Raw genomic sequence first — 17,200 nt, forward strand, 5'->3', positions numbered from 1 at the left:
GAGCCGCCATTGAAATACATTAGCTAGATACTGGCTGGAATTTTAGTTTCAGTTCCGACGGACATAAGTTGCGCCGTGAGAGGATGGCCTTATGTACTAAAAAATACGAATCGGAGAAAGACAGTTGGTAATGTTGGTATTCTGGAGCTACTTCAAGTTCGTGTGGTAAAACAACATGACGGATATGATATTGTTATTCTTTTACATAATTATTCGGTAAAAAAATGTTTATTAATGGAAGAATACAAATGAGTAACAGCATTTCGGAACAATATGCATACTATTAATTATTTATACATTGATAGTTTTTCCTAAAAGATCTTTTACAATAACAATTCAAAACTTTTACATCAAACGTCAAATGGTTGTTTATTGCGAAAAATCCAGGGCCATATGCATAATATTATTTTGAACCCAAAATATACGATGTCTTTTTCAAAGTAAAAACTGTTAGTGCTAGTTAATGACATTCATTATTTACATAGATTTTATATTTCATTTCAGAGTTAAATATATTTTTAAGAATACCAAACAAAAAATTGTATTTATATGAAGTATGTAATGGAGTATATGTAGCAATTTTATAATGTTATAGGTATAAATAAAATTATTTCAGATTTCCAAAAAATGAAGTTCTTCGGAAATTGTGGATTGATGCAGTCGGGCGGGAGAGCTGGGTGCCATCTAAATATTCATTACTGTGTGGGAAGCATTTCTCGGAAATTGACGTTAAATGAGTGTTAAAGTTAAATGAGAGTTAAAAAAGTGTGTTAAATAGATAAAATATTGTAATTAACTATAAAATCAAATTTTCAACATACCTACCTGTATTTTGTCTCTAATAGGTTTGTATAAACAAGTAATTTTATACACAATATGTCAAAAACGAACCCATGTTATATTTTTATTTCATAAAATATTTTCAAAATACACATGTGTAAATATGTAGGTAATATAATAATTTTTTTTTGTTTGTAATTAACTGTAATTATTTGTGTTTTTTATTTAACCGTTTTATCTAAACAATAATGCTATGTTATTTTATATAGAACAATATGTAAAAACAAGACCATATTTCTTATTCCAATATTTAACCATTTGCTATTAACTGGTTTGTGTATAATTTTTCGTAATATTATTGTGTTTTTTGTGTTATTAAAAATAAAATACTTACATCCATTTGCATTATTTTTTCTTACCCTGAATCCTTATAAAGTTTTTATTGCGGGAACTTTTTATAATGATAATACGTTTATCATAAATTGGTTGTAAGCTTGTGTTGATAAAAAAAAATACTCAGTGTTTTTATGTCCAAATATGGCCCATTTGCAGCAAAGTGTACCTAATTTCAGAGAAGTAGAACTTTCTCTCACAAAACGAGTACACACTGACATTTGTGTGCTACCTCTGGGGGAGGAGTCCAATCTCTTTGATAATGAATATATTTATTATTCCCTACTAAAATTATTATAATGGCAATAAAGCGAGTGAAGCGACGCCGTCGCCATCTTCTTTTCGTTTCTCTCTCTAGCTTGTCGGTGAGCTAATATTTCACGGATTAAAGTGGTAATCTTTATTATAAAAGACGTTTAACTTAATTTATAACATAATTGAATGTCCACTGGAGTGAGAGCTGCTGTAATATCATTGTAATCACATGTTTGAATGATAATCAATGGCGCAAATACTTCGTGGACGATTTGGGTATGTCGACGAACATTTTAGTTATAATATTGTCTTGACAGCTTTTATTTTACGCTGATACATAATAATAATTTCTTGTCATCTACAGGAACATATCATTGACGCATTACAAACTACGAAATAGCAATATTTCGAAAAGAAGAGTGGATTTTTTCTCATTCTGGACGAGTACGAGTCTGAACCGTAATAGGCCCTTGCTAAGACAATCGTCGATTAAGGGCTTGTATGTAAGGAATTACGGGATGATTATCGCAAGAGTATTGAGAGGAGTTCTCAAGATACGATATCTGGTGCTTGGCGGAGCTGTCAGCGGTGGCGTAACACTAAATAAGGTATCGTATTATTTGAGGTTATGTTACTTCAGCTATTGTATATTTTCCTGGATTTGTTGTCAATATAATCATCTGTATCCATTTTGGTTGTTCTCATTGCTAAATTATTTGTGTTCTGGCAAGGTTTCTTTATTATGACAGGTAATATTTACATTAGAATATAATAATATAATGATAACTTCATCCACATGCCACCTCTTAAATTATCTGTCACATCCTAAATTTGATTTTGTTTTCAGAAATATCAAGAATGGAATGATGGTCTTCCTGATCTTGGGTGGCTAAATGATGTTTTACCTGACACCGAGCAATGGAAGAAAATAACTGGCTCTTTGATGACAATACGCGATAATGTTAAGGAGAATGTTAATATTGGTATGTATTTGAGTTATCATTCTATACCATTCCTCTAATTATTGTTATATGGGAGGATCCAACACACAATTGACTTGTCATTATTTAATAAATATGTTAAAACTTTACGCCATAACGACACCGTAGGCAATGTCAACGTAGTATGTCCTTGTGGTTAATTCTCATACAATATACTTGCAAATTGCATTAATCAATATCAACCACCGAACTGTGTTGTCAAGATGGTTATTGGCGAGTTATGATATTTGTTTTCTTTTTATTATAGACCCAAGGCTTAAACAATTGACGGAGGCCAAATACAATGAAATGCGGCAGTGGTTTGGCAACAGGTGGGAGAACGCTCTAGAGGCAGCAGAAAGCAATAATTCCGAACGTTAGTATTCATTACGTTTTAAATTTTGTTCTATTCTATGATATTGGATTTGTTGATTTAATTATATCGATATTACAATGTTTAACTGGATGTGTTCAAATGCAGCGTTGTAGCGCCTGTACACGTGCATGGATTTACTTGCACCAATAGTGTGTATACTATAAACTATCGCGATAATAACTGTTTACACGTAAAACTGCTGACTGTCTCGCCAATCTCATTGGTCAAGAGTAAGCGAGATGCGATATCATTGTATGGTACTATTTGCCAGGTTGTGAAAATCAGTCAAACCGCAAAATGTGTCTGCGCGGTGTAGTTTGTTTTTTACTGGCAGATTCGCCACCATCATTCTACTGCGCAGGCGCAGATATCGTAGTCCAATTGCCGTGTGAAAATTCGGAAGCTTTTGAACTTTTTTGATTCATGTATGTAATCAGGCAATTTGCACGATAATACATGTTTACACATGCATTTTTTTGTTATGGCTGCGATAATTCACCCTGTCAGCAGTAAGTCCATGCATATGTAAACGGAGTTTAATGCAGTGTTCACAGTCTAGACTCTTGCTTATAAGCGCCTGTCTGTGCATTTTTTTAAGTTTGCAGTCATTAAAATCGCGTACCTAGTCAGTTTAAATTGTAAAATTTGTATTTGTGCAGTCCACGATCATGAGTCAGATTTGTACAAGAATATAACAGGTATTTAGATAGCAAAATTTTGATAATGGCCCTAACATAAAAATGTGCGATGAAAGGGCAATTTGCATACAAATACATATATGACTGCGTTAATGATCCCCGTAACGTCATCCTTCATATCGATGGTAAATCATGCGGGACTTATAGGGCCCATCAAGGAGTAATTAATTATAATATGTAAGCGGGCGTGTGAGTAATTTGTATGGTTTGAGTGGTACGCGTACATTAATTCAGTTAAACACTGTAGTATCATTGTGTCAAGTGGGATTTATTATAATTAATAGTTTTTTATCTCTATTTTATGCGCAAAGCCTCATTATTATTATTTTTTCAATTACACGATGCGACACTCAAAGCTTGGGCCAATATATATTAATATTTTTGTTTTTACAATGAAATACATGTTATTTTAGTTCATTACATGGGTGGGATATTCAGTTGAGCAAAATACAGATGCCTTTAAACGTCTTATTAAGGTTTTAAATACTAAATTATTCCATTACATCCATTATAATATGTTAGGTTAATTTATATTTTTTAATCGGTAGAATTACATTCATTTCCTGAACTAAAAGTGCGTCATTGATTCTTATATATTCCATAGTTTATTGTGATTGTATTGAATTTAATTTTATAACAAATTGAAAGGACTTTAAAAATGTCACTATTAATTTATTCTTTCTTACATTTTTCTTGACCCAATGATTGTGAAATACAATGGAAACAATTTCATTGGATGGATGTAATTTTTATGTACGAAGAGTGTATAAGGTTTTTCCTCTGATTTTCTTAAAATAGTAATTCAATTTGGTCGTGAAATCAAATGTCGCTATTAGAAAGATCCTATTCAATTTTTTGATCACCGATGATGTTTTTGTGTATAAAAATATTCTTGCTATAGTAAGTATAGAAAATAGATATTTATCAGAATACATGTAATTTGTTTCGAATATAATCGGTTGAATATTGCTCAAATATAACGTACATTGTTATAGTACCTTTACCAAGTCTGTTGCTATTGAATATTATTCATACTTAATCATTTGCCATTAGGCGTCGGCTGTGTACAGAATAATTTTTATTGAAGAGATCTTTACACATTGAGTGCACTTTTAATCTTGTACATTAATAGTTCAAGTAGAGATACTTACTAGGGATTATTGCCTACCACCTTTTTGCCTAATCCTGGGATCCCGGAATTGAAAAATGATAATCCCGTAATCTCGGGATTGAAAATTCTGTCTGGCATTGGAGTCCCTAATGCTTACTAGTCTTTTTTCTTTTCCGCCAGGTTTGTTCGATGTGATAGCTTCTGTTAACAATCAATCTTCAGGTAAACAAAAGCCTTTTAAAAATATTTTTTTGGTGAATAGTCAACCATTGACCGTAAATTAGATTTTATTAGAAAATAGGTCGATATTGCGTTCATTGAATTTAATATTTTCCAATTAAAATTTCTGTTTGGGTGGTTTATTTTGAGATATATATTCTACTACATAATTCTTCCTCACTGTTATTAAAACTATCGGTAGATTAAATTGAATGAAGAATTTAAATGTAATTATTGTCTCTGGGCTAATAATTATAAATTTTTTTTACTTCACTGATCATTGCCACATTATGTTTTTTGATGTAATACATATTTTTTTCAACAAAGTACCCTAGATTCATTGAAAAATTTAGTAATATAACAAAGTATAGGTTGAGCAAGTGGCTGACATCCATTTCTCGTAAAAAATAAAATCTGTTAATACAAACCTCCACCCTGTGGAGGCCCATAATATGATCCTATTAGGATCGGACACGGTCGAAAGAAAAGAAGAAGAAATACAACTAAAACGGAATATATGTTGAGGCAATGAATGATGTTTGCTTAATTTACAATATATTTGCTTTGAATAATGTTTTCAGAGTATTGTCTCTGGCTTCAATTGTATTGTATTTATGTTTTTCACTTCTATCGGCAGGTCTCAAATTAGAGAATGTGAATATTGCGTACACCAAAGTAGCAGATGACACTTCAAAAGGCTACAGTGAGTTCTATTCATATTATTACAGTTGGGCCAATTCACACAATTGTTTTACTTCATCCTTTTATTTCATTAGGGCCAAGCCACACACGGCACTGCAAATTTACACACTGCAGCACCAGAATACGGACCAATTTGGAGCGCCGTGTGGCTTGGTTCTTAGTGTTTCTGTACACGTAGTGTTATATTGCTTGTCCATATCTCTTGAAAATCTTATTCCAAATATACATTTGTGATTGTTTTCGGTGATTACCTTTATCAATCAATAAAAATATAATGCATATTTCCTATCAGTTCCTATATATGTTAGTTTAACATGATATCAATTTACAGAAATGTGGTTGACTCTTTAAGAGTTTCCAGTAGAGATGAATGCTACCTTGGGCAGTGGCGTACAGATGCTAATGTTTACATTATTTGAATAGGTACCGCTGATAAACAGAGGATTGATTCTTTACAAGAGGAGCTGGTTGGAACACAAGCACGATATCAGAGAGAACTCGATAGGTTGGAAAAAGAAAATAGAGAGTTACGTAAGCAAAACTTGCTACTACGTGGAGGAAGAAATACAGCCGCTCTCAAGAAGACCAAGGTAACTTCAAAATCATTACGTGTATCATAAATACAATGTCATTCATGTGTTTGTCTAATACAACTTATATTTATTGTTCTTTTTCAGAAATCACTGATTGATATGTACTCCGAAGTTTTGGATGAGCTATCAGGATATGGAAGCGGCTTTGAGAGTGCCGATCAACTCCCACGGGTAGTGGTAGTTGGCGACCAGAGTGCTGGAAAGACTAGTGTTCTAGAGATGGTGGCACAAGCACGTATTTTCCCGAGAGGAGCTGGGGAAATGATGACAAGGTATACTAATGTATTTTAATATCCTTTATCATCATTGTTCAGTTGGCTAACTTATGCTGCAACTAATATTTTTTTATTTAGTTCACTTTTACTTGTCTTGCGCGTATAATCAATATGTGTAATTAATCTGTAATTCAGAAAAATGAATTAGTCAGTCATTCACTGCCCATAGTGAAATGAAAATGTTTTTTTTGTATGTATTCGTGTCGAGGGGACTGTTTTTGATAAAATATGTTTTATTTTTCAGAGCACCTGTTAAAGTTACATTATCTGAAGGCCCTTATCACATTGCACAGTTCCGTGACTCTTCAAGGGAATTTGATCTCACGAAAGAATCTGATCTGGCCGAATTACGAAGGTAACGATTCATTTATTATTTGCATTTTCAAAATATTACAATAACCATTGTATTTACATTAGGACATTGGAAATTTCGCCTACTGTATTTGCGCAAAATTGCTATAATTATAATTTATATTTTATATTATCGAACTGTTCCCATAACCAATAGCAGCTGTATAATAATTACGTAAGGAGGGAGCATTTTCATGCTAGCAAGTGTTATTAATTCACAAGCGGGTGAATGTTCACACAGCCACAACATAGTACTTGAACCTTCTTATTCATTGACTTACAAAGATAGACATTACATCTGAAAAATAAATGTATCCCCATTTTTTAAGGCATGTCCAGGTGCCAAGTTAGTTTTATGTAGTTTGACAGTTTCATTGAATAAACATGACTTGAAAAAGTCCTGGCCATACTGAATGCATTTCTCATCATACACATTTCATTTTTTCATCACACCGCGTTACTGTTACAGTTGTTGTAGCTAGTACATTATAACATAACAAATGCCTAGTTGTTTATTGTACGACAACATCTTGGCTACGTGAAGGAGGGCGCTGTTGTCGACTAAATGGGAGGGGCTTGTTAATTTATAATGGGAGTGTGGTTAAAAATGGGAGGAGCATGTTTACGTACGTTTACGTTTAGTACAGTTTTAACACGTAGCCAAGAAGATGTTGTCATAGAGTAGTTAAAGTAATTCTAATATACACTTTTTAGAACAATGGTTTTATTTTTAAATATCCAATATTATTTTCTCTATCTAGTAAGTATCTATAATATTTACTGGTTGTATTTTTGGTAGTAATTAAACTGTAGCTCATTTGTAATACAGAGAGCAATAGCTTGCTGTGGTTTTCTGTGATCTTTCCCACCTAAATATTGTAATTTTGTATGTAAGGGCTTCTTTATATCTATATATGTAAATGAATTGTCTATATTGAAAATTGATTTGATGTTAATTGTGTAAGAATGATTGCCAATTTTAATCTACTATTGCTAGGGAGGTTGAGCTGCGCATGCGTAACAGTGTCCGTGGCGGACGCACAGTTTCACAAGACGTGATTTCTATGTCGGTGCGGGGTCCTGGCCTTCACAGGATGGTGCTTGTTGACTTGCCCGGCATTATTTCAGTAAGAATTTTATTTTTTACAAATAATTTACACGATTATATGGTCTGTGACATATCACCTGATGCTGGCTATCTGCTGTAGAAATCTCATATTTTTTTATGAACATTTTACGTAATTTTGCTTCTCTCGTAACTTGTTGAATATTTAATATAATTTTCTTGAAATTAAATATATCTTTAATTTGGTTAATTTTGAATGCGTGGGGAACGCATCGTAATAATATAATAGCGAGACTCCTCCAAAATTTAATGACTTCTCTACAATACTGCACCTTAACCTGAAATGTCTTAGCATTGCGAATTAATATTTCTTTACATGATATTTATTTATTTTACACAAATACACCCACTGTTACAATAAATTAAAAAATACAAAAGTAATCGGATAAACAATGATTTATATCGCTTCATATTGTGCTACACAGCATAATTTGTTTTAAATTTTGTACTTGTCAATGTTTTTTTGAAGGAAACTTTGGTTTATTCAACGGCGTTTTGCATTTGCGTAATAATGTATGATTTGTATAATGCAATTGTGTATCTGTAGCTCTTATTTGATTTTTCTGACTTATTTTCAGACGCAAACGGTGGATATGGCATCAGACACGAGGGATGCTATCAGACAGATGACGCAGGCTTACATGAACAATCCAAACGCTATCATCCTTTGCATTCAGGTAGAGTATTTTCACAATAAACTATTATGATACATTATTCCCGAGACACACGTGGATCACAATAATTGTTGACTAATTTCATATTTCTTTATTCTAGGATGGCTCAGTGGATGCCGAAAGAAGTAATGTAACCGATCTTGTTGCACAGTGTGATCCATCGGGAAAACGGACAATTTTTGTTCTCACAAAAGTTGATATGGCTGAGGAAAATTTGACTGATCCAAACAGGGTTAGTAACAGCAACATAATATCTAATTACAATATCTTTTAGGTAATGTCGTTATTATTATAAGAAATAGTGTGATCTTACTCTTGATTGCTATAAAGTACATTAATTTAATAGATCCTTTTCTAAAGCACATGTGAATATTTTGAATTATGTTTTTCATTTATCCTTTCAGATCAGGAAAATTTTATCCGGAAAACTATTTCCCATGAAAGCCCTTGGATACTTCGCCGTAGTGACAGGCCGCGGCCACAAAGATGATTCCATACAAACAATTAGAGACTATGAAGAGAAATTCTTCCGGAATTCAAAACTATTCAAGTGAGTAATAAACACTGCAATGTTGGTGCCCTTTTAGTTAAAAATATAATTGTAATAGTAAATGTTTAACCCTTAGACTGCGTATGTCATGTAAACATGCCATAGACTTTATCTCGTATTTTTGACCAAACTAGAAGAGACACTTGTGGATAATATGCTTTAAAAATTAGTTCAAACCTTTAGGTAGACATATCAGGCAACAGATCATAAAAATGTCAAGTAAAACACAAGGAAATATATTTTTGAAAAGAACACTCGTTATTCAGTCATTTGAATCGCGCACCATTGCGAAGACGGGTGTACTCGATGTGTCACCAGGGTTATCAAAACAAAACATTGGTCTTGCATCGAAAAGTGTGCATCGATAATATTTTTATTTACCATTTAATTAATTATTACGATTACGTTAGTGTTATGTATTTTTTCTCAGTGATTTGTGATCTCGATAGAAACATTTTGACGATTTGTTTTTAGTATTTTTTGTCATTATAAATATATGTGAAATAATTATTTCACCCGCCAAAATGTCACTACCACATAATATTATCGAAGAAATAATGCTGGAAAATATTTTATCGACGCAAAGCTCTCCAGTAAATTTGTTTGGCTTTGTTCATTGTTCCATATTTGATATTTACATTATTATAATGGGTAATAATTTTTATTTTTTATGTGCCACGAAACTGTGTTAGCTCTGTTCACATTCGACAGGCCCTTTGTACAATGAAAAAGCCGACGGCGCCTCATAAATTATATCATAATAGTATTTTAGCAGTGCAGTAATTATTTTTAGTGTTTTATTCTCCAAAACATCCTAATGGTAAGTAATAATAATAAGTAAGTGTCATGATGACAACATTATTTCATGGCGACGAAAATAAATATAGGTTCAGAATTTGAAACGGTAATAAAATTTGAGTTTACGACTTACTAAATGCGATAACCCACTGATTATTCCACAAGTGATTTAGTAATATATCTGTCATAGACCGTCCCACAGCTCAACTCAGCCCTGTGCATAGCAAATACCAACGCAGCGAATTGCTCGGTAGTATGTGTTCAAACCGTGTATGTGAAGAGTGGACGGCCGCCATTTTGAACGCGCGGCCAAAGCTTGGATTTTTTTAGCGTCTTCATTTTCTTCGATTTATTTTAGTGAGAATGTCACGAATATAGTTTATTTCTTGGTGCATTTCGAATAACTGATATATAGTCCATCTAGTAATCTATTTTTAAATTTTGAAATCGATCTGTTTTAGCTGTAGTGACCGTTTTAACAGATCAGTTGACTGAAAATAAATTCCCGCGAAAATGGCTCGCAGCGAAAGGGTTAATGATAGTGAGTATGATTTTGTGCGGACAGGAATCAAAGATTGAATATGCCTTTCACTGTTATTAAAATGTGATGCTTACATTTTTGCCTCTATTATTACTCACTTTATATTCTTTGCCTCATTACTGAAGATGGTGATCACTGAAATTACAGTTATAGGCGAACAATCCTGCACTGATTTTGTTGTTTCAATCATTGTTAATTTGGTCGTTTTCTTGATGGTGTTGCCTGTTGTGGAGAGCACGCACGCATATGCTACCTCTTACCTTTTACGCCACCAGTCGTCACCCTCTCTAGGCTGCTCACATCTTTTTTAACAATGTGAATAAAGAATTAAAGAACACATCTCTCGCATATGTACTAAAATAGAATTTTCTTTTTTCAGGGATGGGCTTATAATGTCCAGTCAAGTAACAACTAGGAATCTGTCACTGGCTGTTGCTGAATGTTTCTGGAAGATGGTTCATGCTTCGGTAGAACAACAGGCTGACGCATTCAAAGCTACACGTTTTAATCTCGAAACCGAATGGAAAAACAACTTCCCAAGGTAAGAAAACATTATAATACAATTCACCATTGTAACCGCTAATCAATTCATTCTTTCTAGTTTGAATCTATATGCTCAATAATCACTATTATTTTCATAATACTATAGCTATGCAAATAGCATTTTAATGTATCAAATCGTCAAACTACTCATGTTGAAAAAGGTCTGGTGATTAATGGACTTTATTCGTGATCATGGATTTTTTGTAACTTAAAATCTTATACACTTGTCGATTGTTCTGTTTGAAGGTTGCGAGAGCTGGATCGTGACGAATTATTTGAACGAGCTCGTGGAGAAATTTTGGACGAAAGTATCAACTTGTCTATGGTTCCTCCAAAGAAATGGGAAGAAAAATTGATGCACCGCCTATGGGACACTACGAGTACACACGTCTTTGAGAACATTTATCTGCCGGCAGCTATGACACCTAACAATAGTAAGCAAAATGTCTTCTTAATAAATTTATTGTTGGTAAATTATAGTACATAATTAATTAACCAAAACAAGACTTCACCACATTCAATGCTGCCAACGTAGAGAACATTCTTTTTTCTTTGATTACTTACCAATTGCATAAATAAGTAATAATCAATGTCACAGTGCAATTGATTTTATACAATTAAACACTGCTGATTATTTCTATATTATAAATACCTAGTCCTGTTTGGTAGTTAGTTTTTCTATGCCTCACGATATTACTATTTCAGTATCTGATTTTTAACGACGCAAGTTGAATGTAGTGCGAATCTCTTACTAAAATCGCTGTAATACCGATAATTTGTGGCTTAGTATTTCATAATAATTCAAACGGATGTCACTGTTTGTTTAGTTTTTTAGATTATGCAAATCAATTAACAGTGGCTAGTAATTTGAGTTTAAAGTCGGATGAGATAACTCGCAAAATTTGTATGTGCGGCCTGTCGATAACGGCCTCATAGAGCGAGACAACTCGCTGTAGGCATAGAGCCAGATAAGAATAAATTTTAGAGAAGTATTCACTTTGAATGTCATTTTTATTACATTGTTATTTTAATTATTTTCCAGACACATTCAACACGAATGTTGACATCAAACTAAAACAGTGGGCTGAAGGCTCTTTACCTGCCAAGTAAGTATCTCTTATACAATAACATTGATCTAGTCCGTACACATGTCTCCCGATTGTTTATTTAAATTTTATTTACCTTTTAATTTCAGATCTGTTGAATGCGGTTGGGAAACGTTACAGTCCGAGTTCAAAGACTTTATTGAAAAAGCTAAATTGTCAACAGACCATGACATTATATTCGATAAACTCAAAACCGCTGTCATTGATGAGGCGATGAATAAGTAAGATATAGTTGTTAATTTTGTATTGTCTCACGCATATACTGCATAATATGTATGTCAGTTACGTATTTTATGGAACATACTAATTTATTCTCTGAATTTATAGACACAGCTGGGAAGATAAGGCAATGGAGATGGTACGTGTTTTGCAGTTGAACGCTTTGCAAGACCGAGCTGTAAATGGAAAGCGTGACTGGGATGAGGCTGTAAATTTCTTAGAGACTTCCATCCAGGATACATTAAAACGCACCGAAGATACTCTGAAACAAATGATGGGACCATCATTCTTTGAGAAGTAAGTAATTGTAAGAGTGGATTTCATTGACATATTGTAATTGTAGTTACTATGTATATTTATGCATTATTTTCTATTTTCCAGATGGTGTAAATGGCAGTATACTTCAGAGGATCAAACTAAACGCAATGCAGTACGCGTTGAACTAGAGGGCCTGTTACGTAATCAAAACGCAAGCACATCGGCAGATTCCGGAAAACATGCCCCAACTCTATCGTATGAAGAAATTGCGGCTGTTCGTAAAAACATGCAGCATAAAGATTTGGATGTAGACTCTGATTATATAAGGGATACGTGGCATCCAGTTTACCGAAAATTTTTCTTGAAACAAGCATTAGCTCGAGCTTATGACTGCCGTAAAGGATATTATCTTTACCATCAACAAGGGCTGGACGGAGAAATGGAATGCTGCGATGTTATCTTGTTCTGGAGAATCCAGCAAATGATGAGAGTTACGGCCAATGCACTTAGACAGCAAATTATGAATAGGGAAGCTCATAGATTCGATAAGGAACTTAAAGACGTCCTGGAAGATTTTGGTCAAGACGCCGATAAGAAGAAGCAGCTTTTAACGGGACGACGAGTTACACTAGCTGAAGATCTTAGTAAGTATATATTTCTTAAATAATTGTATTTGAGTATATAAAAACATTTTTTTCATAGGTGCATGAATCGTTTTTAAATAAATTAATTTGATATCAACAATTACAACTTGGGGGTGGTGTTCTGATGTGAGTATAGCTGGTGAATTGCGAGCTATGTACTCCACCAAATCACTACACCTCAACTTAACTAGTCAGTTTTTACCATTAAAATTGTCTACATTAATCATTATGGGGAAAGGATTCTGTAATGTATAATTACTAGAATTACTAGAATTACTAATTACTGAATGAAAATAAAATCAAATTACTGCATATCTATAATGAATTTGAAATATTTTAATTTGTTCGTCAGAACTGTAACTATTTTTTGGGATGTTTATTGATCAATTACGATATGGGAGAGATTCAGGAGCCATCAGAATGTATTACATATGTGTAGCTATCTATTTCTAAAAATCAAAATGTCCATAATAAAAGACGTTTTTGGTTTTCATGTGTAAATCATTGATTTTTTTTTTCTAATTTAATGTATTTCTTAATGAGAACAATAGCTCCACTTTTGTTAGCTGTAGATCATTGCATATTATTGTGTGAATTTCATACAAATTTTCTGTTGAGTCTTGACCATATGTGGACTTGGAAAATAGGTGCCTCATATCAGGTTAAATGTATCACATGTATTTATAACAATATTTTTCTTTTCAGAACGTGTACGGCAGATTCAAGAAAAGTTAGAAGAATTTATTGCTGCTCTCAATAAAGAAAAGTAATCCAGTTGAAAACTTATATACAAAATATTTTTTTATAGCATTGAGCATTTATATTTATAATTAATTCTAGTCCTACTTTAGATCATAAATGATGATTAATCTATTATTTAAATAAGATACATCAACATTAAAAGGTCAACTCTTCTATCTGTCCAATATAAAATTGCTTGTTTAAGTTGTCCTGTACATTCTTTGTACATTTATTATACTAAATCAATATTGAATTACATCATTGCTGTGTTAGTTGTTAGTTCATTTGTTGAATGTTACATATTTTCTAGGATGCACTAATAATTTTAATGTATTTATAGTTCGTAAGTTTTCGCGCAATTTATTCTTTTGTCAGTTTCTTATGAAAGCTCTGCTGCTACATTTGTATCAATTAATCATAATGTATGTCCTTAAAACCACTACTCAAAAGTATAAAACAAGAATAGTGAAATTGTCTTTCTGATATAAGCATTATAAAAACCCATGTCTTTAAATTTTCGCCAATGATTTATGTTATTAAAAAGTAACAACTGAAAAAATGTGTGTTATGCAGAAAATACTCTTTATTTCATTTAATTATTTTGTGATATAGCTTTATATTTTTAGATGATATTGTTTCTTTTACTTTTGTAGTATTTTTTTTCTTTTAATTGATTTAAGCTCTCCGAAATAGACTTAACATTTGAATTATTGATATTACCGCATTACTTTATTTAGTCAATTCATGTTTTGAGGCCGTTCAATTCAATGAATTAATTTTGTAAATATCTTTGAAGTTTACCTATGTAATATTGTGTTGGGCATGAGACAAATTTTTTTTTTATATTCCTTATACTATATCAGCAGATATAATGGCTGGATTTTTGATTTTTATGAAGATTATGAAGCGTTGTTTACTTAATAGGTTGGACTTACGTTGAATAGTTTATGAAAATAATGAAACTAGTTTCAATAGGAATATTTATGATAATCAAGTTACATCATATACTTAAATAGATTTTTTTTGAGAGACTGATTGATAGTCCTTAGTTTGCTTCTCTTTATCTATTCACGTATTGTTTTTTTTTGTCAACAACGATTCGCCGGAAAATATAAAATTGAAATCTAAATCAGATACTTTAAATAAAACAATCTTTGATCTTTTGCCCCTGCATGAATTATTTAATTATTATACCTAGTGTTATTATTTAAAACTTGTCTTATAAAACTAATGAAAACTACCCATTATGTGAATGCAATTGAGAAAATGTAAGGGAATTTTTATGCCTGTAACTTGTTGCTGTTAGTTTAGTGATCTCCTGTTTGAAATCGAAGAGTCATAATAATATTGTTCTATTATAAATTATATAAATAAATTTCTATTACATTAAATTAGCTAAGATATTTTCTCCCGTCGATTGTTGGGAAATGTGTTTCATTATATGTACATAATGAAAATACAACTATTAATTCATGTAAATAAAATGTTATTATTCGTGTATTATATTTATGCTTTTCATTTAAAATTATAAGTTAAGGGTTTATAGGGTAAATTTGATCCTATTAAAAAACCATTATAAAAAATATTTTGTTTTATTTATTGTTTTATCGGTTGTATCGGTATACATATTGCTATTTTAAATCTACTGTGTGCACACATTATCGATAACACTAAAAACCCATTAAAACAGAGTTAGCATAATTTTACGATTACTCATTATTTGTATAGAAGTCTTTCAAAATCATAGATGACTGATGACAAATACTACTCCATATCTATCTATAATCTACTTCCTCAAGGATGCATTTCCAGTATCAAGGTTTGGAGGTGGGGCAAGGTGAAAGTTACCAACAATAACCATCTAACCTTTGAGGAGCATCGTGGATGCACCGTGTACCTGCATGTGCAGGTCAAGAGAAAGGATTCTGGCCAGGACAGAGTGCTTCCATGGATATTGTGCGGTAAACTTTTGTGATAAATAACTGCACTGTGCTGCCCATTTAAAAGTATATTCCTAATTTTGACACTTTTACAACAAACACTAGCAGCGTAGGCAGTGATACCCATGAATATGGCGTTGTAGGTGATTTTAAGCGTCCCTAATAATTGTAGACCCCATACGGCCAAGTCTCTGGAAGGCTGTCCTGGCCTTATAGGCCTGGGTCCGTACATGGTGATCGAAATTCGACATAATGGAGTAATAAAGTAACAGCATGGCTCCAAGCGCTTCTACCAAGAAATTGTTTGATTTGTTAAACTGTCTGGTGATAAAATATCTAATCAAAGAAGGGAAGAATCCGATAAAGATCCTTGAATGCATGGTGGTAGTTTCTGGGGAGTCTGCCCTTCATATAAAAAAAGTCAAATTTTGGAAAAAGAGTGGAAGAGAGTCCATTTAAAAATAACCTTCACACTGGGTAAGTTGCAAATGCAACCTCCAAATAAATGTATAAGGACTAGGACTAGAAATCATGTTGTACAAGGAAACACAAACAGGAGACGGTTACATTAATATTGTGACCGCTTTGCTGTAGTTTTATCAATGAGAAAAGTCATACCATATTATATGCAGTCAACGTGTTTAGTGCTTCACTTTTTTATCCTGAGATGAAGTCGCATGGGACTGATGTAAAAAATCATGCAACATGATCCTTAAAAACATACTTTTCTAAATAATAAAAGCATCTTAACTTTCTCGAACTTCATTTTCCTTTTGGGACATTTAGGAGTCAGGAGATGAAGGAAATTGATGAAATTACGAAGGCATCAGAATTGTACTGTATCCCATAAGACGCAGCGAACTGTTCAAATGCCTCAATGTTGGCATTGGTTGATGGAGTTGTGGACCATGTTTGGATGAAACCTAGCAAACGGCTTCACTCGTTTTGATCATCTGATAGTTCCGGAGGGCATATTCAATACCTTGATTATTGTGCCCACATCTGCATTCCGGCCCATGTTTATCAAACTAAAACCGTGTACCTGTGTGTCGACAACCGTGCTCTTGTAGACAAAGGTGTTCACAGTTTTCCTGTGACATAGGTCCTTGGGTCGCGGTAAAAGCATCAGGTGTACTCCCTCGAAGAAGGTAGTGTTGACCCCTTCATGAGGATGGTGATCTATCCTCATAGTTACATGTGCAGGTCGAGGGGCAGCAACCCTGCTAGGACAGGAATTGAAATAGAAAATTATTTATTTAGGTGTATTATTTACAATAAAAATTACAAATCCAAGATGTTCACAACATAACAAGAAAAAACAAAGAAA

The 17,200-nt window shown here is 32.9% G+C and overlaps 1 protein-coding gene across 2 annotated transcripts; it reads left to right on the plus strand.

Annotated features, from left to right (window-relative positions):
- The first annotated feature begins 1,466 nt into the window (after positions 1 to 1,466).
- Positions 1,467 to 14,486, plus strand: Opa1 (Opa1 mitochondrial dynamin like GTPase). 2 transcript variants are annotated; one of them, XM_085945776.1, is made up of 20 exons: positions 1,507 to 1,704; positions 1,793 to 2,036; positions 2,276 to 2,411; positions 2,677 to 2,784; positions 4,774 to 4,815; positions 5,450 to 5,515; positions 5,938 to 6,104; positions 6,192 to 6,379; positions 6,627 to 6,737; positions 7,731 to 7,860; positions 8,438 to 8,536; positions 8,634 to 8,765; positions 8,938 to 9,083; positions 10,802 to 10,963; positions 11,212 to 11,399; positions 12,008 to 12,071; positions 12,161 to 12,292; positions 12,399 to 12,587; positions 12,672 to 13,192; positions 13,898 to 14,486. In XM_085945776.1, the coding sequence occupies exons 1-20, from the start codon at positions 1,676 to 1,678 to the stop codon at positions 13,960 to 13,962; spliced, it is 2,919 nt and encodes a 972-aa protein (XP_085801902.1). In that variant the 5' UTR covers positions 1,507 to 1,675; the 3' UTR covers positions 13,963 to 14,486. The 2 variants fall into 2 exon arrangements, with proteins under 2 accessions (XP_085801968.1, XP_085801902.1); XM_085945842.1 differs by lacking the exon at positions 4,774 to 4,815 and having other exon boundaries at positions 1,467 to 1,704.
- Positions 14,487 to 17,200: the final 2,714 nt, after the last annotated feature.

This window comes from Rhyacophila brunnea, unplaced genomic scaffold (assembly GCF_057557595.1).
Source record: "Rhyacophila brunnea isolate RB1 unplaced genomic scaffold, BYU_Rbru_1.0 scaffold_1, whole genome shotgun sequence".
In the NCBI taxonomy this organism is placed as follows: Eukaryota; Metazoa; Arthropoda; class Insecta; order Trichoptera; family Rhyacophilidae; genus Rhyacophila; species Rhyacophila brunnea.